The 20,049-nt window shown below is 50.8% G+C and overlaps 1 protein-coding gene across 5 annotated transcripts in view; it reads right to left on the bottom strand.

The window, feature by feature from the left end:
- Positions 1-4,710: 4,710 nt before the first annotated feature.
- CACNA1E (calcium voltage-gated channel subunit alpha1 E) overlaps positions 4,711-20,049 on the bottom strand; it is a 439,633-nt gene continuing 424,294 nt past the window's right edge. For 4 of the 5 annotated variants that reach the window (XM_064478060.1, XM_064478056.1, XM_064478057.1 and 1 more), the window contains 7 exons: positions 19,869-19,969; positions 19,469-19,575; positions 15,200-15,311; positions 12,211-12,339; positions 11,027-11,207; positions 9,874-10,064; positions 4,711-8,351 (listed from right to left, as the gene is read on the bottom strand). In XM_064478060.1, the coding sequence (XP_064334130.1) occupies positions 7,809-8,351; positions 9,874-10,064; positions 11,027-11,207; positions 12,211-12,339; positions 15,200-15,311; positions 19,469-19,575; positions 19,869-19,969 (1,364 nt within the window). In that variant the 3' untranslated portion in view covers positions 4,711-7,808. The remainder of the gene's footprint in view (positions 8,352-9,873; positions 10,065-11,026; positions 11,208-12,210; positions 12,340-15,199; positions 15,312-19,468; positions 19,576-19,868; positions 19,970-20,049) is intronic. The other variant, XM_064478059.1, reaches the window with a different exon arrangement.

Raw genomic sequence — 20,049 nt, 5'->3', positions numbered from 1 at the left:
GCGGACGCTGCCTGTGAGGGAGCGTTTCAAGCGCCTCGACTCACGCGTGTTTTGTAATGCGGGTGGCAGCGTCTTCACAGCCTGAGGCAGAGCACTCAGTTTCCCTCTGGATCCCATCTGATGTGCTTGTCCTCTAGGAGCAAACGAGGATGGGGGATGGCCTGACCTTGGGTCCCAAAGGACAGAGGGCGAGGCCTGGACACCCCGTCGTCCACTTCCTCGCAATGCTATCCTCTGAGGCCAGTACTGGCGCACCCTGTGGCGCCTGAAATCCACTCCTGACAAAGCTCATCTCCTGTCCCACCCACCGCCCCTCCCCTCCCCTCCCGAGGTGCTTGGACCACTAGGAAGGTCAGTGAAGTCTCCCCGCCACTGGCACTACTGTACTGAAGAGCTGCTACAGTCATTGAGACCGCCTTCAGGCTGCTTGAAAGCAAGACCCTCCTTCCTCTCCATCTCCCAAGTCTGGCAAGTATTTTCTCAGGGTTCTGCTAATCCCGAGACCCACAAATCCACTACCTAGAGTGGGAAGAACCCCTGTGTACCCAGTATCACGCTGACAAGCTGACCCATGACCTGGTGTAAATGAGGACCCCAGGCCACGCAGCCTCTGCCTGGGACTGGCCGGTGTTTTCCGCCCTCACCCTGTCTCTGCTCTGGAGCTCGTCTCCCTCGCCTCCACCGTGGTTACGCCACGTCCCAGCTACGAAATGCCACGCGTGCTTGGTGTTTTAGGTTTTTCTCCTCCATTTGTTTGTTTTTCTGGGTGAGTTCCAAATCTTGGACTCGGTTTGAGTGCAGTTGGACGGCTGTCTAATGTCACCAGGAGGGAAGTTCCTCTGCAATTGCAGCTCCAAGGGTGGCTTTGTATAAATTTTGCCTTGGTCACAAAACCCTGGGATAGAAAAACACTGATGGAAGCTCGGCCCGCAGGCTAAGTACATATCCCCACTGGTAGTCATTAAGCTACAATACCTATGTTTTTACTAAATCTGTTGGGGTCTGCTGGATGTCATACAGCTCCATAGCAAATGTCGCGAAGACCAGAACTACTGTGCACTTGAATTGGCAGTTAGATTACATTGTTAGCCCTCGTTTCCTGCTACCTTTATTTTTTAAAATTGATTAATGGCACTTTGAAGTTTTGGAGTGTGTTTTTCCCACTCATCCCTTATAAAGATTTCTAACAGACTTGCTTTGAGTGGCGGTCCTTGAATGGTACAGGCCAGCTCTGTAAGAAATTAGAGAACTGGAAAGAAAACTGAGTCACCGAACAAGGTCAAGGTTGTATCTGGCAGCTTTGATTTAGTCTCCTTTTAGTTTGGGGGCCCTCATCTTTGTGACCCAAGAAGGAGGTGGTACTGCCTGGTACATATGCTGGGATCTGGGTCCAGAACTTAGACAACAAGCCATTCTTACCTCGGACAAACTGGCAGAACAGGGGAAGAGAGAGAGAGAAAGAGAAGACTCTCCCAGATTTCCAGTGCCGAGTAGGAGAAGGGGTCTCGGTGAGGATCCTACGTGTTAGCTTGTAAGCATTTGCTCTAACCCTGGCTCAGGGTCTACAAAGAGACGACAGCGGGAAGCTCCGAGCATGAGCGCTCAACTTCCTTCCTGGATGAAAAAGAAAGCCTGGACTTTTTGTTGTTGTTGTTGCTAGAAAGCTAAGAAGAAGAGGAAGGGAAAATGGGGAGAACAGAGTATGAAATGTAAACACATCCTGGATTCAGGTTTCCTTACACATGAAGGAAAAAAAAAATTAACTGCTTACAGCAATGCCAAGAATTTCACAGATCCGGAATGGGATTGAGGGAGTGAAGATTTTTCTAAACTGGTTTAAGGAGACTGATCGCTTTAAATGCATTATTAACTTACTTGCACATACTTGCGACACCCACGAAGTAGCCAAACATTAGTATTTCTATTTTCCTAAGAAGGGAAAGAAAATAGAGATGCAATACCCTGCTGGAGGCACAGGTCAGGACAGAAGGCTGGGGCAGAATTTATTGTTTTTAACTCTCAAGTTTCATTTATCAAATTACCACACTCCATAAAAATTTTTTTTTTGTCTTTTCATCAAGACCTAATTTTTATATTTATAAGTTAAAGATGTCCCATTAAAAATTCTATGTCCACTCTGTTATTCCCTTTGCGTTTGCTATTTTCAGGCAGGTTTTTCATTATTTTAGATTCTATTTTAAGTCCCAAGACGGAGAAGAGACAGAGAGAAACAAGAGACTGTGGCTGACTTAGAATGAGAAAGAAGACAAAAAGGAAACCAGAGAGAGAAGACGGAGCTGTTATTGTGTAATCTCAGATTTTTTTTTTTTAACTCAAATATCACATCATTAAATTGGACAGAAATAAATTCTTAAAGCTAATTCAGAAACCCACATTTCTCCTTCTTGGCTGTTCTAGAGCAGGTCTGCTACCAAAAAATGCAACCAAACCAAAAAATCCAAATAAAAAGGAACAGAAATAAATCCCCTTATCTCTTTTTACGTGATCTAATCAGCTCTCTCAAAGCCTCAGAAATAAGAATTCAGTCTCAATAACATATTTGCATAATAGCACAGCTTATTATAATGTCTCCCCTTGCATTTAGAAGGTCAAGATGCCACCCTCCCCCTCTGTTTAGCATGGGGGCAGGGAGCGGGGGGAAACAAGACTAGCAAAATAGAAGGGCAGATTGCGGGGCACCCCAGCCTCACCAGCAATGTGATTAGACCCTCCTGTGAGTCCTACTCACATTTCTCAACTAACTGGGTTGGATTTTATTAACAGCAGTTCTCCAGGCCCTTAGGGGTGTTGCGGTGATCAATGAATCTGTTATCTTTGGCTTGGCGTGATCCCTCTGGGATGCAAAAGCTTCAGAGGCTCAAAGCAGAAAGGGCTCAAGAGAAGAAAAAGATGGCCATCAGAAGCCAAAGGCAGTTCTTTCTGTTACCAGTCTTTATTCCCCGGAGTGGTCCGTCCCTGTTCTCTGACTGGGTGGGTGGTAGCACATGGCACCTGACAAATCACCCTAGCGGGGTGTCACCGAGCCCGCCCCCGCAGCCAGCAGTGAAGCCATCGGCCGCAGCTCTGTTAGGTTAGACCTGGCTACGCCTGCCTCCAGAGAGGGGAGAGCAAAAATCAAAAAGACAGAGCTGTGTATTAATGTTTAAGACTCTCCTCTGATCACCGCATGGCAAGGTTAGGTCTTAACTCCTGAGTTAATCTCGCGCGGCTTTTGTTAAAATAGAGTCTCAGCGTGGATATATGATTATCCAAACCTGGACCTGATTCCTTGCGGTTTCCTCCCTGGAGTTAAACCATCGTGCCCTCACTGGCCACTTGCAAGAGGCCCGGGTCCTCCTCCTTTCCTGCAGCATAAAGTCCTCTCCTCAAACTCCCGGACGGTGCTCAATGCTCTGGAATCCAGGCGGGAAGGACAGAAAGGATGGGCGAGAAGTGAGACTCCGCCCCACAGCAAGGGAACGCCTCGCCTCACCACGAATCTTTGCACGCCCTGGCGTTAGACCTCTGAGGATCTCAAAACATAGCAGACATGAAGCTGATGAAAATAGTAGTGAAAGTTCCTTAACCTTCAAGTCTCCTAAGATCCCTGACTACCTGCTCCCCTCCTGTTACACACCTGCCATGTTTCAGTACAACCTCATCAGAGATATTAGAGCTTGAGCTGAGAAATTAAAGAATCTCTCAACTTCTCCCCGGCTTGACCCACTAAAGAAATATTCTGTCCAAAAACAATACATCCAGAGCAGGCTTTAGCAATCAGGATGTAATGAGAAACAGAACTCTCTTTAAAAAACCAAAATTATTCCATTTTGTTCCATCATGCCAGGAGGGCCCTAACTTCCCTGCAGCGGGTTTTCAGTGAGCATGGGGACGCTTCAGACACACTTCGGCCACAGTCCTGCACCTTACACCGCTTCAGGTCATGTTGTGAGTGTCACTGCGCGAGTCCCCAGTGGTGTTTCATGAGAATGAAGCATCCTGCAATGGCAGAGCGCCCAGCAGAGGAAGGCGGGGCAGGTAAGCTTGGATTGGGTGGATCTAACCATCTCAGGAGCAGAGTCATTGCTAACACGCAGCAAAAACGAGGGCTGTGCTGGGAGGACAGAAGGCAGAGGACATTCAGGTGCATCGCAAAGTGGATGTGAGGGAGGCCGTGAGCCAGGATGTGTGCTGGCTGAGTCAGGGAACACAGGGTCTGCTCTTTGTGGTCCCAGAGTCAAGGGGAGGCAAAATCCAGAGCACCTGGAGTTCAGCTGCAGAGACGTGGCATCAGTGCTCTCAGTCCCTCATGGGGAGATGTGAAACTCACAACAGAAATAGATTCCCCTGCTAGAAAGGACACAGCCCCACCTGGGGCAGTTGTGTCCGGGGGGTGCTCAAGGGTACCGCTCCTTCACAGTGGCGGTAATTGTACCCTGACCCCAGCTCACAGGGCACCTTGGCCTGGAGCTCTCCCCCCTTGTCTGAAGGGCTGCTGGCACTCTGTCCCGCGGGGACTGAGACAGGGAGAGGGACACACATACACAGAAAGAAAGATGGATGCCCCCCACCCGCCCCAGAAGTCCGAACGGAGGCTTAAGGGAAGAGAGGACTGTCTAAACACAAACCTAGTTAGAACGTCTCTCTGCCTTGCTTTCTTCTCCTTCCTTCTTTTCCCCTCCCCTCCCCCCTTCTTTTCCCCTCCCCTCCCCCCTTCTTTTCCCCTCCCCTCCGCACCACCTTCCTCTGTTTGGTTTTGAGGGGACTCTGAAGACTCATATTAGCAAGGGAAACTGGGCCTGGAGCTAAAGATTCTTCAGGGGGGCCTACGGTACTCAGTGTGAGATCCAACCCTGGTACTTGGTCCTACTTCGCCTGCAATTTCTCAAGCTGCTGCCACACTTTGTAATCCAAAGAGAAGCACAGGTTTTGGGGTTTTAAGGGGGCCTCTTTTCAAGGGAAAAAGGCAGAACCTCCTGCCTAGGACTGGATCTCGCAGTCGGCTATTAGAGGGGCGTTCGGGGTTCCTATTTATTCAGAGGCGGAAGGAAACCATTATAAGATTATGCTAATGAGTTCCGTGACTTAACAGAAAATTGCCTTTGCTTTTCTGGCCTTAATAGAAGGGTAATGCAGGCTAAGGGATAAGAAACCTGATTTGTTGGTCAGGGGAAGTTGAATAAGATGAGTTCATAGGTTCACGAGCGCTAGAGGAGCCCAGGTGGCGGAGGGCTGCACCCACACTCCTGCCGCTTTGCTCAGGACCCCGGCGCGCGTGAGTTTAAGGAGTTCAGGTGTCCGGGAAGCTTTCCCGGCGTGGTAAATTTTGTGTTTGTAGTATGTTTGTAATGTTGTTTGCAGGCAAATTCCATTTCTGGTAATTGCTCTGCCAGCCTGAACTCCTCCTGGTGCAACGGCGTAAGGTGTCACTTCACACTCCCTCGCTCAGAACACAAGGCGGTAGACTCTGGCCGGCGCAGAACGGCCCCCCTGTCGTCGGCCTGTCCCCTGGGAAAGCTGCATTTCCGAGGTGAAAGCAAGCAGTTCTGCGCACACAAAGCAGCCTGAAGCAGCACTTTGGCGTGAAATGACGCTGAGCAGAGGGACCCTTTGAGACAGTACAAGGCCCAGAAGCTGAGTCTTGTGCAACCATTACGCCTGTTAGGCTCAGGTGTCACAGACCGCATTCCCGGGTACCCCAAGTGTGCTGAGTCGGGGGGCAAAGTGAAAAGGGAAGAGGCTTTGAGAGCAGGAGGCCTCTGTCTCTGCATGCCTGGTCTCCTGGCCCAGGACAACTTTGGTTTGGGGGCTGACGGTGGGTCCTGAATTCAGCCCCATCAATGTCTAGAAGGCAGGGCCAACTCAAAGGATTCTGCAGCCATAGGGTTGAACTTGACTTTTCAGAGCTGACGCAGCTATGCCTTATTTCTATGTCAACAACAACAAAACAAAAAAACCAACTTTGTAAGAAAAAAGAGGCTCCTTCTTAGAAAAATAACGGCCACTGACTGCCTCTACCCAAGAGGTGGAGTCTGGGCTGGAGGAGGGTACAGACTGCTCATCCCCTGCCAGGTCAGGCCGGGGACCTCTGATCCTCCCCAGGGAGGGCTCCGTGAGGCGGGCTCCATCTGCTCCTGGCTGGGAAAGGGGGGCCCTGCCTGGTCCCTGCTCCAGGAGAACCTTCCACCTCAGTGACGGTGCTGGGGAAGGAGAGGGACCTAGGGGATGGTGTGTGTCTACTGAGCGGACAATCTATGTAAAAAAAAGGAGCGCTGATCAGCCAAGGAAGGGCTCTCTTTTTCTCCCTGCATCTGAGTTTTGGGGGTTAGGAACAATGTCCTGAGGCTGTCTCCTGCTCAGCGCCTACTCGGGGCAGGGATAAGGCCCAGGTCTGTCACACTGTGCGCTGAAGCCCATCCAAGCCAGCTTTGCTAGAAGAGCAGCCGGTGTCTATGCTGAGGTATGTTTACTAATCACCTTGCAGTCCCCTGACCTGCTGAGCCTCAACCACAAACCAGCTGCAGAAGCTGCCAGACCGAGGTTCCTCCCTGCAGACCGCCTCTCTCACTGCAGCTTCTCTTGTTTCGATCTGCTGGCCTCTCCCATCTCTATGGAAGTCCCTACCAGGTGGTGCGTAGTCCACCTTGGATATGTGTGCTGCCCTCTTGGGGGGTCGCCAGGCCATGGGCACTCGGCCGCACTGGCCTTGCCACTTGGCAGAGAGGCCCTCTGCCTCCTGGACCAGAGTCTGGGCTGACACTCAGCCGGCGTGTACTGGGGTGGCCTTGATGCTGTTCCACACACTGGACCACTTCTCTGCTGGTTGGAATACAGACTCTGCCTGGAGCCCCCTAAGTGCCTAGGCTGCTCCACGGCCTCACCCTACCCTAGGCTGCTCCACGGCCAGCGTCTCCAAGGCTCAGGCCCGCCGTGGCATGGCACCCCAGCACTGAGGCTGGACCCCACTCTAATCAGCTGGTGGCCTGGTTACACAGGTTGTTAAATCCTTTGACAGTATCACCCTTACCAGAGCCTCAGGCACCTCTGTGGACGCCAGGGGCCCTCCTTAGCCTGAGTGGCTGACAGGATGGCCCCGCCCAGCACCACCAGCTCGCTGCTTCTTTGGTCCCCTCCTCTATGGCGTGGGCTGCCGGACTATGGCTTTGCTCATCCAGACCAGCCCTCGCTGCTGCCGCCACAGCGCCCGAGGCCTTCTCCTTCCTCCTCCCTCCCCGCCTCCTATCCCTGGCATCCTGAACTCAGCCTGTGCTTCTCTGGGGGAAGCAAGCCCCAGGGTCACACATGAGATGCTGCTGCAGTCACCCTGGTGGCAGTGGCACTGGCTGAGGAACACGAGCTGGTGGGGGACAAGGTTCCTCTCCTAGCGTCTTCACGACTCCTCAGTTAAGAGTCACAAAGTCTTCCAGGCTTCTCAGGGCAATGGGCGTGGACGCAGGCCGGCTCGGCCCTGCCAGGGCTGTAGAAAAGTGGGCAGGGGCAAGGGGAAGCAAAGCCATCCTTGTGTCCCTTCTCCCCTGGGACTAACCCTCCGTGTTCTTGTGTGTTCTTTCCCCAGCAGAGAGGCAGAACTATGGCAGTGCCCATCCTGCACAGGGAAACAAAGCGATTCGGTGGGCTGGACTGGTGTTCCTCTCGTCCTTTCCTTCCTCTTCTCTGATAGCGCACCGTGTCCTTCCATCCGTCTCCTTCCTCCCTCTTCCTCCCCCCCGGGCCGCACCGGCTTCCCAATTTGGGTCTTGGTTTTCCCCGCATGAGAGAAGAGCATGCATCGGAGGGGGGAGCAGCCTCTAGCATTTGTCGTCCTCTTCTGTGTCACTCAGGAGGTCGCTGACAGCGCCACACATCATGCCTGGTCCAGGCCCCCCGCGCCTCCGCCGCCGATAGTGCCCATTGGGCATCTGCCAGCTGTGCCGCAGGGGCGGGGCCGAGCCGATGGTGTTGGAGCGGCCCAGGCTGGTAGCCACGGCGGCTTCGAAGGTGAGCGTCTCCTCCTCGCCGCAGTCCGAGGCGTGCGAGTCTTCGTGCAGGGCCAGGTAGGGCTCGGAGATGTAGCGCTGTGGGGAGGGGCGCAGGCCCTGCGGCGCGTGCCGCGGATTGGAAGACTCAGGCAGGCCGGCGTCGCTGCTCTCCAGAGTTTGGGAGGCCAGTGGGGAGCCACCCTCGCTTCCATCAGCAGGTGGGGAGATGCTTCCACTGTGTCTCATCAGGGAGCTGTAGGAAAGGAGGGGCCGAGGCTTGGGAGGGACAGGGGGGAGCTGCCGACGACTTCGTCTTGGGGTACTGGTGTCAGAGACGGAAGGGATGGAGCTTTCGCTCAGGGACCCCGTGCCCTGTGCGGCGGGAGAAACACGTCATGTTAGACTGGGTTTGGCTTTGTCCCTACTTGGGACCGTGTGAAGGTTCCTAACCCTTCCTACAGAGAGCCACCAGAGTCCCCTCGCTCACATCCGCTCAGGGACGCAGAGATTAAAAGAGACTGAGGAGCCAGTGCCATGGAGACCAGGGCACGTCAATTTTCAATACGCTTACATGTTCCTGGGGGGTCTTGTTAAACCACGGATGCGGGTCAGACAGTCTGACCTGGGTGGGGCCTGAGATTCTGCATTTCTAATGAGCTCCCAGGGACTGCTGGACCACGGGCCAGACGCGCTGAGTTGAGCAGCAAGGATGTGGACGTCCTCTCTAGCACAGGGCACCCCGAAAGAAAGCCTTCAGCCTTGGGGCAAGACAGCTACGTGAAAGGTGATCGAAGGCTCTAGAGTTGCTCTGTCTGGGGAACTTTCTTGGGAATTGGACCTAAGGGAGCAGCAAAGGGCTTCCCTCTTCTCCTTTCGCATCTGTGTTGCCAGTCGCTTGCTGAGGCTAACGCAGCTTCGACGACACACACTCATCTGCCAGCTCAGGCCTTACATGACCTGCTCAGCTATTCCCAAGGGCCCCTGACTCGGGTGTGGGTACATGGACCTCCAGGACGGTGTTTTCTCAAGGTGCGCGTGTGACCTAGGAACCACCTGCTCGAGATCGCCTAGGAGATGCTGGGGTCTTTCCAAGTGCAGACTTGTGGGTTCCACTCTCCAGTGGGTCTCACTGCTGAAGCAGAAGCCTTGAGGTCCCAGGAATGTGCAGTGACAACAGGCCCTCGGTGACTCTGTGCTGCACTAAAACTCGACACCACTGCTCTGGAAGTGAACGTCTCAACTGCCTCTGAGTGTCGGCTACTCGTCCCCACTGCTCACCACAGGTGAGTGGGGCCTCCCAGCTGGGCTCTGAGACGTCGGGCAGGGATGGCAGTGGGGACAAAAGAACAGAGCCAGAGAATGTTTGCACTCCGCTCTGGGAGTTATTCTTAGACACAGGCTCCTGCTTCAGCCACAGGCCAGAAGGAGAGATGGCTTTCATTTGTCTAGTTTCCAGCCATCCCAAAAGTTAAATAGATCTGACTTAGGAATCCTATGTTGAGGGATGAAAAACTGTTCCAACCAATACTAAGGTCAAAGAGACTTTCCTGGCTAAAAAAAAAAAAAAAAGAAAAAAGAAAAAGACAAAGCTTTCCTCTTAAATCTGCCTGAGGTATTTGTGAGCTTACTTGTTGTGACTTTGTGCCTCTGGATCTGAGGACAGAGACGAAATGCTCCCCTAGACACCACTGTCTTTCTTGGGGGGCTCTGCTTTTCTGTGAATTCGTATTTCTGAGCACACAGGCATTAAGTAGCTAACCTCTCTGCACAGTGGACGTAGTCTCCTGGACACTGAGGTCTGTGTGGGTGCAGGATGCCCGGGTTTTGCACCTAATGTTAAAAGCCTGTGCCTTCCTGTCTTTCTGCAGAGACGCCGCTTATTCCCCGTGCTCACCTGTCGGTTGGGGGTCTGTGACCTGCCCTCGCTGGGAGACCGGGACTGACGGCGCTCTGGGGACTCCCAGTCGGCCTGGGTCCCTCGCTCCTCGGAGTTGCAGCGGGACACGTCAGGGGACAGAAGGTGCTTCCGCTCTTTCGATCGTCCCCGCTCTCTGCCCCCTGAGCGGTGGGTGTCGGACTTGTGGCCTGTGAGAGATGACAAAAGCAGCTGGTCATAGCTCTGCCCACCCTGGCCGCTGAACCGAAAGACAGGTCTTACGGCCTGGGACTAGGCCCCTCCAGGACCCTGGCCTCTGCGGACATGCCAACAAGTGATTGGAAAGCGGGGCAGGAGAGGAAGGTTGGAATATTACCCTTTTGTGACGAGGGAAGTGTGCAGGTTGCCACTGGAGAGACTCATGCACCCAGTGATGCAACTGTTCACTTGTGTTTCCATTTATGCTAGACACCATGAAGCAGACTCTTTGCCAGCAATGTGGCCCAGGAATTCTCTGGGTCCTAAACATGAGTGTGTAATTTTGGGGTGGAAGATGGCACTAGTAGAAAGGAATTAAGAAGTTGCTACGAACAAAGGAATGACACAGTTACCATAATGCCCTGGGACTGAAGTCAAAGGATTTCACTTCTAGTCCCATTTCTGTCACTTATGGGCGCTGTGACATGGGGCATGTCACTGCTTTTCTATCTTTGTTTCCTCATGTAGTAAAGAGTTTGAGCCAGACTCATGATTTTCTATATGACCCTTTTCCTTAAAAAAAAAAACAACAACTCAAAGACAAAGCGATCCCAGGCAGCGCTGTCTGGGTTGAAGTAGCGTTGGTGGCAAAGCCCAGCCCCCGCCAGGGGCGCTGGGAGCATCACCGTGGCCCGTGGTTTTGTAGACTGCCGCTGGAAACTGCCCGTTTTAATGATTTCTGTGGCCCTCCCCTGGAGGAAAGGCATCTCTGGAGCCTCTGTGATGAGGATGGGGGGTTTGTTGCTTTGTTTCAGGATGGGAGTCAGAGAGAGTACCCCCTTTGTGAAGGAGCAGCCTTCACTCTCCGCGACCCGGTCTTGATCTGGATTCCACCCCAGTGATTTTCGGTTCTTGCCAGAATCAGCCCGCCAGGGAAGCAGCCCCCAGGAGGGGCGAGGGGGGAGGCCCTCACCAGAGTCGGAGCCCAGGCGGTGGGCTGACAGCCTCAGCGAGGAGTGGTAGCTCCGGCGGCGCGACTTGTACGTGTTTTCGCTGCTTCGCTCCATGGAGAACTCCTCTAGCCATGAGGAGTTTGAACGCTTGTCCCGGATAGTGGAAAATGAGCGTCTCATGGAGCTAGGGTCCGTCACCACCTGAAACAGGAGCCCCCCAGAGGAACACAAGGTCCAGATTAATTACCGAAAGGATCTAAAAGTCGGGGAGGAGTGGGACTGGGATTGCTGAAGGATGCAAACTGTAACCTCCCTCCAGTCCCTCTCGCTCAGACCTCAGCTGGGGAGGCGCTTCCAGAAAATGTCTGTTAACAGAGTCACTGGGCTGGTGCAGGGCATCTCTTCAGGCTCAGGAAAGCAAGCAGCTGAGTGTTCTATGCAAGCCCCCCATCGAGCCATCTACCACAGAGACTTGGCCAGAACCTGCTGTGAACCTGGAGCCACTTGGAACTAAGTGAGGGCAGCTGTCAAAATGTCTACACCAAGAAACGAGCACGGCTTTGCCTTCTGCAGTCTGCCCTCCCCGGGGAGGGCCCCGCCCTGGCGCGCTAGAGCTGCGGCGAGCGTGTAACTGACTGAACAGCTGCTGAGGACGCACTGCTGTCCCTCCATCACCCACCCCACCCCTGCTCCGCCTTCAACTCTGGCACTTTGAGTTGCCACAGATGTTCAAACAGATCCACAAAAACTTCTTGTCTCTGTCAAAACTCGACGTAAGACAGACAGACAGAAAAAAAAGGAAGCCAGGAAAACAGACAAAGAAATGAGGCGTGGCCTGCACCGGTTAGGACAGACAGTTCTGACACAGAGCTGTGTGTGTAAGTAACTGCCTACGTGCTAGAGGAGCCAGGAGGGGAGAAAAGGAGGGGGAAATACACAGGGGAAAGTCCTGGGAAACACTTCTTGCGATGGTTGGCTGAATCTTGATGTTAAGCCCATCTGCAGGGAGGGACGCCATTTTGCCTCATTAATGGGGAGGAGCAGGCTCTGGAGAGAAGGCCCACGAGCCAGGTTTTGCTTATAGCAAAGGGGGTTGGGGACAAGTCAAGGGATCACCTGAAAATGTCAGCTGTTTCTTCATAACCCACCAGTTCCATGCAGCCCAGGATGCCACTGCACATGGCAGGTGGTGGTTGCTCTTTACCTGGGGATCCATAGTCAGGCGTGGCATAGAGGACGCCCTCCCCGATCCCGCATGCTCCTGGGTGTCCGAAGGAAGGTAGATGCCATGGTTAGAGGGCTGCGCGCTTTCTAATTCACTAACCTCTGGCTCCTAGAAATAAACACACAGCCAAGCTTGTGGGACTTGGTTCCATCTCATTGCTTCTCACTTCCAGTGGGTGATTCTGCCTCCTCCATACGAAGAGTGGCTTTTAGAAGAGAGACTTGCGCCTTTAAGGTCTCGGTTGTATGTATGTCTGTCTGTGTCGGTGTGCATATGCCTGCTATACCAGATGTCCCAAACAGAAAGCCCTAACCAGGTCTGAGAGGACCTTATTTATCGCTAAGCAATGCTTTAGATTTTACAGCTTTGTGAAACTTACTTTGAGAGTTGGTAGTGCTGGGTTTAGTCTTTTAATCTGTAGAAGCCATCTGCCAATTACATAGAAACCATTTTTTAAGGGAAGTCACCAATTTCGGATGTCCAATATATGTTCTCAAACCTTAAGACGTGATTCTTAAGAGGTTTCTGATGATTAAAAGCATCCAAAAAAAAAGGGAGTGGGTGGCCATCTTCCAGGAATGCTCTGGACTAGTGCAGTCCAGTAGAAACAGAATGCAAACCGCTTAGGTAATTTTAAATCATCTAGTGGTTATAGTTTAAAAAGTAAAAAGAAACATGAAATTTAATAATAGATTTTATTTAACCCAATCTATCCAAATATTCTCATGGTGAGATGTAATCAATATTAAAAAAATTAATGAGCTGCATTTTTTGGTACCCAGCCTTTGCCACTGGAATGTATTGTACACTTAGGGTGCAGCTCAATTTGGACTAGCCACTTTTCAAGAGTTCAGTCACCACATCTGGGCAATGGCTATTGTACTGGTGGTCTGTGCAAGTTGAGAGCTTTAAGTAGGCTGGATTGGAAATCTCTAAGGTCCTACCCAAATTATTTAATTTTCCTGGCTAAATAATGTTAGTTTGGCAAATGTACATGCTCTATTTAGATAGCTAGTGTCACTCCATAGAATAGAGCTGATTTAAAAACGTGTACATGGCCACCCAACAAAGAGACCTAGGAATATCTTGGCCATCTGGAGATTATACCAGAGAAAAGCTATTTTATGTTTAGGAAATGATAGCCTAGCAACATGGGCATAAGCTTAGGGGACTGTTAAAGGAAAGGGTGCCTGAGACATCCCCTCGGCACCCATCCATGACCATTTGGCTGAGTGGTTCCTGGCGTGAACGGGAGGAGTCCCTTCACAGGACATGTGATGTGTGCACTTGAGGAAGGTACAGTGTTTGCAGTGTATGCTTTATAAAGCACACAGGTGCGACTCGACACAGGTGCGACACTGCAGTTTACGCGGTAACAACGCTGCAGTCTGTGGTGTCAGAGGTGGCACAAGACACCCACGCACACACGCGCCACGGCCGTGGCCCAGCACGTGGAGAGGGGGCCAGGGGGTGGGCAGGAGTACACAGCGGTGAGTGTGCAGCACGGGCTGACACCGGGATTGAACTACAGACACCAGTACTGACAACGAGATGAACACACAGCCGAGAAGTCCTGGCACTACGGCTCAGCCCTGGGGAGCCCGCAGAAGGGATGAGGCAGTAAAGCCTCCCTGTGAGAGAAAGGACACGTTATTGAGGCTTATCCCACCAGACACATCGCCAGGCAAGCCAACAAATACTGAGGGGCCCTGTTAAGAATTAAACTGTCTGTACCAATTAGTCCCTGGGCCTTGGAGCTAAGTTCCGCAGAGAGGAAGGCAGGGACTTACTCCAAGGACTCTTATCCACCTTACCAAGAACGCACTCAAGTAACTACTCACATCCGAGGTGGGGAAGGGGTCTGGTCTGTCTCCCCAGCATGACCACGCACAAGTCCCTGTCTTGTCAGCTACAGGACATGGAATCACTCATTTGCTGGGGCGACTGAAATGCTTTTTCCCCTCTGAAGGGTACCCATTCCATCAGACAAGCCCCCCACAAGCAGACCACGCCCACACGCCCATTCAGGAAGGCTCTGGGGTACACAGTAGCAGTGGGGAGGGGTCAGGAAAAAAGAAGGGGAGAGAAGAACACAGATGAATTAGAATCAAAATGACATGGAACTCACTCAGTACAAGCAGGCTGCACACTCTATTGCAAAGATCGGGTTTTACCCTTTCTCTCTCCCGGCCGGTGAACACCTGGGCTTTGACGCTAAGCTCAGGAGGGAACTTTATTCCTTAGCTCCTGAACTAAGAATAATAAAGTCCATCATCTCTGGGAATCACATTTTGGCTTTGGATTAGCAAAATCTAAAGTTCCATCTGCCCTCTTGTCTCTAAGTTTAAACTCCATTTAAGAGAGTTCTCAGGAATTTTACCATTTCTGCTCATGAAAATCTTTAGACTCCAGAGAGTGATTTCAGGGAACTCTCAGAATGTATTTGACCTTTTAGAATTAGGACCAAAAGGGCCAGTCTGCCTGAACCCACACTGAGTAGAGGACCGAGATTCTTACATGCTACCCCTGAGTTCTCCAGGAGGCGGGCGGAGCTAAGGGGCTGGCGGGTGGCATTTTTGTTCTCTGTGAAGCTGCCCGGTTGGTGCCACTCATTCTTGTGATTCATCCTAAGGCTCCTTATCAAAGGCAAGATTTTATTTGTGGCTTCTGCTCCTCCATGTAATGCACAGGGGTGTAAATCAAGAGGGCTTGACCTGAAGCATCATGAGTTCCTGCAGCAGGTAAGGGTGGTCTGGGGCAGCAGGATCTGAAGAGGGAGCATTTGTCAGAGTACATGAGACTCCGCTATGAAAGGGCAGGTGGCAGCTAACGCCCAGGGTAATTGGTTGAACTATCAGAAAGGCTTTTTCTGGTGGATCATGGCTATGAAATAAAATTTGAAAATGAGAGTGGGAGGGATCAGGAAACCAAGGAAGTATTTTTGAGGTCATGTAACTCATTCATTCACCAGAGACTGCTGTTCCTGGAACTGTCCATCATCGGCTGGGTCCATACAAGCCAACTGGAATATTTCCTGCGGGGAGAGTGGACTCATCGAAGGGTATCCACTCCGGCCACTCCTGCAAAGCAATGCCAGGTTCAGAGGTGATGTGTGCATGAGAGCAAGCGAGAGAGAAGCAGTCATGACGTAGGTGCCGCTACTAATTCCCACCCAGACAAGACTTCCTTCCCAGCAAAGGCAACATCCTTTAGCCTTGGCTGGCTTGTAAGCCTGGTAACTTACAGGTGGCTAGCCCTAGAATAGAAAATTAAAAAAAAAACAAAAAAAACATCACTGGAAAAGAGAAACCACTGTTTTCAACCTGCACTTGGAACCACTCATCATTCTGCTGGCGACCAGCATATCTGTGACAAATGACATCATTTGTCACACTCAGCCATATGGAAGACCAGTGCTAGATTGTAAACCAGTTTCTGCTCAGTTTCTCCATTTGGCGGAAAAATGCCAGGGTTTAAACAGTGAACAGTTTGTTTAAATATTAAGCAGTCATGGTCTTTTAAAAATTTTCCTCCACTCTCAGTAAGAATATGGTTTTATTGTGCCAACATCCCTGGCCAAACTAAACAATTCAATGCCATGAACACTTACTGAAGGGACTACTCTGTACCAGGCGCTGTGTCTGTTGGCTTATGAACCGGGTGGAATGATTTCAGAGGTGATGCTGAGGTGACAGCCTCTGGAGTTGATGGCTAGGCAGGGGGATGCTTACATGGTGATGCGGTAAAAGGACAGGGACCAAGTTAGCCAAGCCTTTAGAGGACTTTTTTTTTTGACTGCAAATATCAATATATTGCATGTAAATACATACGTATACTGAACATATTTTTTAAAATTTACATATATGTACTCTTCATTGTTTCTAAGAACAGTTTAGAGCTTTAGCTTTTTAAACTTACCTAGTTATCAAAGGAATAAAGCCAACCACAAAATAAGAATCAACAGAACGCAGCACTCCAGTCATAAAGGACAGTCAGATGTGCTTGCACATATTCAAGAAATCAGTCATCTACGTTATAAATAATTAGTTCATTTGTGTCCTTTTTGTTTTTTAAGATTCCACATATAAGTGATATCATACGGCATTTTAGAGGCCTTTGAATGAAAAGGATGGAGAGCTGTCATCACAGTATACCTGTTATTAAATCACTATTTGGTTCCTGCAGACACCCCTAGCCAATGGGATCCACTGGGCTGGTTAGGGGGAAAAAAAAAAAAAAAAAGCAGCCAGTCCTTCCCGAGTATTTGTCAGCTGCTGCCACTCACTGCTACAAGGACAGGCACCCTTTGACCAAGGCACAAATGCAGACCCAGCTTCCTGATCCTGGGAGTGGGCACAGGGATCAGTGCCTGGGCAGCAGCTCTCAGTGGGTGTGGAGCTGAGAGAGCGAGATGGGACACCGTCTCTGCCAGTGTCCCAGAGAGCGCCACTGCACAGTCCAATGCTAGTGACTGTGAATCCAGTGGAGAATCTGAGGCATGAGCAAGGATTTCCAGTTACTTAAAAATAATCCATAGCTCCAAGCTTACTTAGACTGGGATCACAGGGAAAAAGCTGAAGTTTTTCCCTTAACCTGTCCCCTTGCTGCCAGTGAGGGCTTTAGCTGGGTTTTTACAACTGCAAGAGAGCAACATGATATTTAAATGTCGGCTTAAATGTCAGTATCACAACCACCTTCCTCAGTGTGTCTTCGCCTGAGAACCACTGGGAAGATGAGTACTGCTCTCCAAGAAATGGGTCCCTTTTTGTCCTACAGAAAATGAGTAATTGCAGGGTCCCCAGTAGGTAGCAAGGGCTCTATAAATCACTGAGTGACCTCAGAGAGTTGAATAACTGGAACCCTGAGTGAACTCTTACTCTGAAAACCTTGTCTGGCTTCTCACTGTTGTTCGGATGGAGTCCAGAGACCTGACCCTGGCCCTTCTCATGATGTGGGTACCACCTTGCCAGCCTCTCCTGTATCCTGTATCCCTTTCCCTGACTCCTTGAATGCCAATGTGCTGGACTCTCTTACGGGCTTCTTTCTGCCTCAGGGCTTGAATAAAGGCTATTCCCAGAGTACAGAATGTGTCTAACTTCCCTGGCCCATGCAAGCTCTTTCTTTTTTGAATTCTTCCTTTAAAATTCTTATCAAGTGACTTCCTTAAGGAAATCCTGACATCTCTCCCCACCAGAACTGAGCAGAGTTCCTGCTCACATGCACTCAGGTCAGACTAGCACTTAGAAGAACTGTAACTAACTCATCAAAAATGACAAGTTTTCTTCTGATAATTCTGTTTCATGTCTACCAGATGTAAACGCGATGAGAGAGGAGCCCTGTCCACAGGACCCCCGGTGAACTCTCTACCTGAGTGATACAGGGCACTAGAAACACGGGCGGTCATCTTTTATTCCTCCCTCTCCTCCACGCCATGTAGCAAATCAATCACCAACTCCTGTCCATTCTATGCACTAATTACCTCTCAAGTCTGACGGTCTCTCCTTGTTTCTATCCTGTTAGTCCAAGCCACAGTTATTAGTAATTTACACAATTGCAGTCACTTACGAAATGGTGTTCTGTCTCTCAAATTGCCTCCCTCCCATCCACTGAGTCCACTCTGGATAAAAGAGGGGTCTTTAGAAAGCCCAGATCTGATCATGTCACTGATGATCGTGTCAGCCGTTATCCTTGGATGAAACTAAACTTCTGTGTCCCTACACCCTGGCCCCTAGGTAGCTCTCCAGACCCATCACCTGCCATCTCCCCCGATCTCTCTCTGCACCAACCATTCTGACAGTTTTTAGGTTCCTTAAACACTTTCTCTCACCTCTCTTGAAGTATTTGCTTTTGAGTCTCGCTCCAGTGTTACTTCCTCAGGGAAGCGTCCTCAAACTGCTGCCTCCTTTACACGGCATCACAATACCTACCCTTCCACATTTTAACTGTTCTCACTCTTGCGTCCATGGGGACTGCGATCATGTTGGCCACTGACTCCCCAGTGCCTGAACCAGCTTTTGGGTCACATTGGCTCTCAGTAACTGTTGGTCAAATCAATGAGTAAATGAATCAATAAATATGTGGGAGAGACGCTGGGATGGTCCAGTGGTGGGTGTTAATTTGCACAGCAAATTGCTGTGGATAAAACAGATCTCGATGGGGGAGGGTGTCCTCTATTTCTAAGCCAAAGACCCCTGAAAAGCACTGTGAACTCTTCCAAGGAGGCAGTGGTCCTGCTCTAGTCTTCCCTTTTGACCTCCTTCCTGCACAGATCAAAGAGAATCATCTATTTGCTTCCCACAGACAAAGCATCCACAGCGTGCTACCTTGTCACACCACAGGTTTGTAAAAATGACCAACAGCCTTGGTCAGGACTCTGGTCCTTTCCTTCTGTGTTGGATTGTGGCCTCTGAAAGCAATGCTTTTCTAAAACAGGTCTTCAACACCACAGGCAGAAATTCATGGTGCGAGAGATTCCAAACGGTATTCTGACCAAAGCCTCATTCCTGAGCCCGGGATTCCACTCCTCTGATAATTACCGAAGTTGTGATACTGAGTGGTGACTGCTTCCATGAGAGCTAGGACTGGCAAGCAGTCACCAATCACAAAAAGTCATGTACGCTGGGCGGAGGGACTCACGCCCTTTGGGTACTCCCTACATGCCGCTGCTAATAGAAGGACAGTGCTACAGTGAGGTGTGTATATTATAACGGAGACTGCATGATGGCTAATGGCCTTGGCAAATTCCTTAATTAAGGTGTTTTTTTTTTTACTTTCAATATAGAAAATTAAAAAAAAATTGTTTTGCCTGATTTAAGGTTCCTTTTGTTCACCACAGATAACACCATGTAACAGGGAGATTCTGGGCTTGGAAATAATTCCAGTTCAGCTGCCTATGAGCCACGTGGCTTTGGGCAACTTAGTTTAACCTCTCTGAGTCTCTAGTTCCTCACTGTAAAGTGGTGATGCCAATACACCCCCTTCCTCCTTTGTCCGTTTGCAGAGTTCGCTGTCTCCTGAGCTGGCCAAGGCACCACACAGGCTTAGCCTGCTTTTCTGCTGTCCCTGCTGAATGACCATTTTAAGGTACCAAATGCTGTCTTCTCAAGGTCAGAGGAGGGATCATTCATGAATCTCAGAGTTAGGAGTATTTCCCGGGCACTTCCTGGGCCTGCCCACTGGCATGGGTGGCGAGGCCAGCGGGAGACCCATTGGCCCCCGAGGGCCCTGTTATACTCACAGGCCTGAAACGGGGTCCTGCTGGAGGTAAGGCAGGGCTTTGGCATTAGCAATGATCTCCTGAGGCAGAGATGAGGGCTCCATGCGCTGGAACATGGGTGCGTTTTTCTGTGTTAAAAGTGGAAAGAAGAGAAAAGAAACTCAAATGACTGTGGGGTCTGCTGGGGGCGGCGGGGGGCAATACCATTTACTTGAGTAAAACAGGAACGTGACTGATGCCTTGTTTGACTATTTGAACCTCTGCTCCCCCTGGGTTTCCAATCCCCCGATCCTAGAAAGTTCCTGGACCCTGCAACTCCTCACCTCTGCTTCTGTGCACTTGCAGGGTGCCGTGCCCCAGGGATGCACAGGCCTGTCCCTTCAGGGGCCCACCCGCCCGCCATGATGTCCTTGACCATCACCTGCTCCTCCAGCTGCTGCCTCTGCTTCTTCACCTTACTCTGTTTATAGTAGTCCATGATCATCATCGCTGCATAGATTTTGCCCACGGTTAGGTCAGAGGCTGGAAACACAAATGTGGCATGGAGGGGACCAGGGAGAAGACAGGTGGGAGGGAGAGAGTGAGGACCCCTCTGAAGCAAG

The sequence above is a fragment of the Camelus dromedarius genome, chromosome 23 (assembly GCF_036321535.1).
Source record: "Camelus dromedarius isolate mCamDro1 chromosome 23, mCamDro1.pat, whole genome shotgun sequence".
Classification (NCBI taxonomy): Eukaryota; Metazoa; Chordata; class Mammalia; order Artiodactyla; family Camelidae; genus Camelus; species Camelus dromedarius.
The sequence above is the reverse complement of the archived record's forward strand: the minus strand, read 5'-3'. Positions and strand labels throughout refer to the sequence as shown.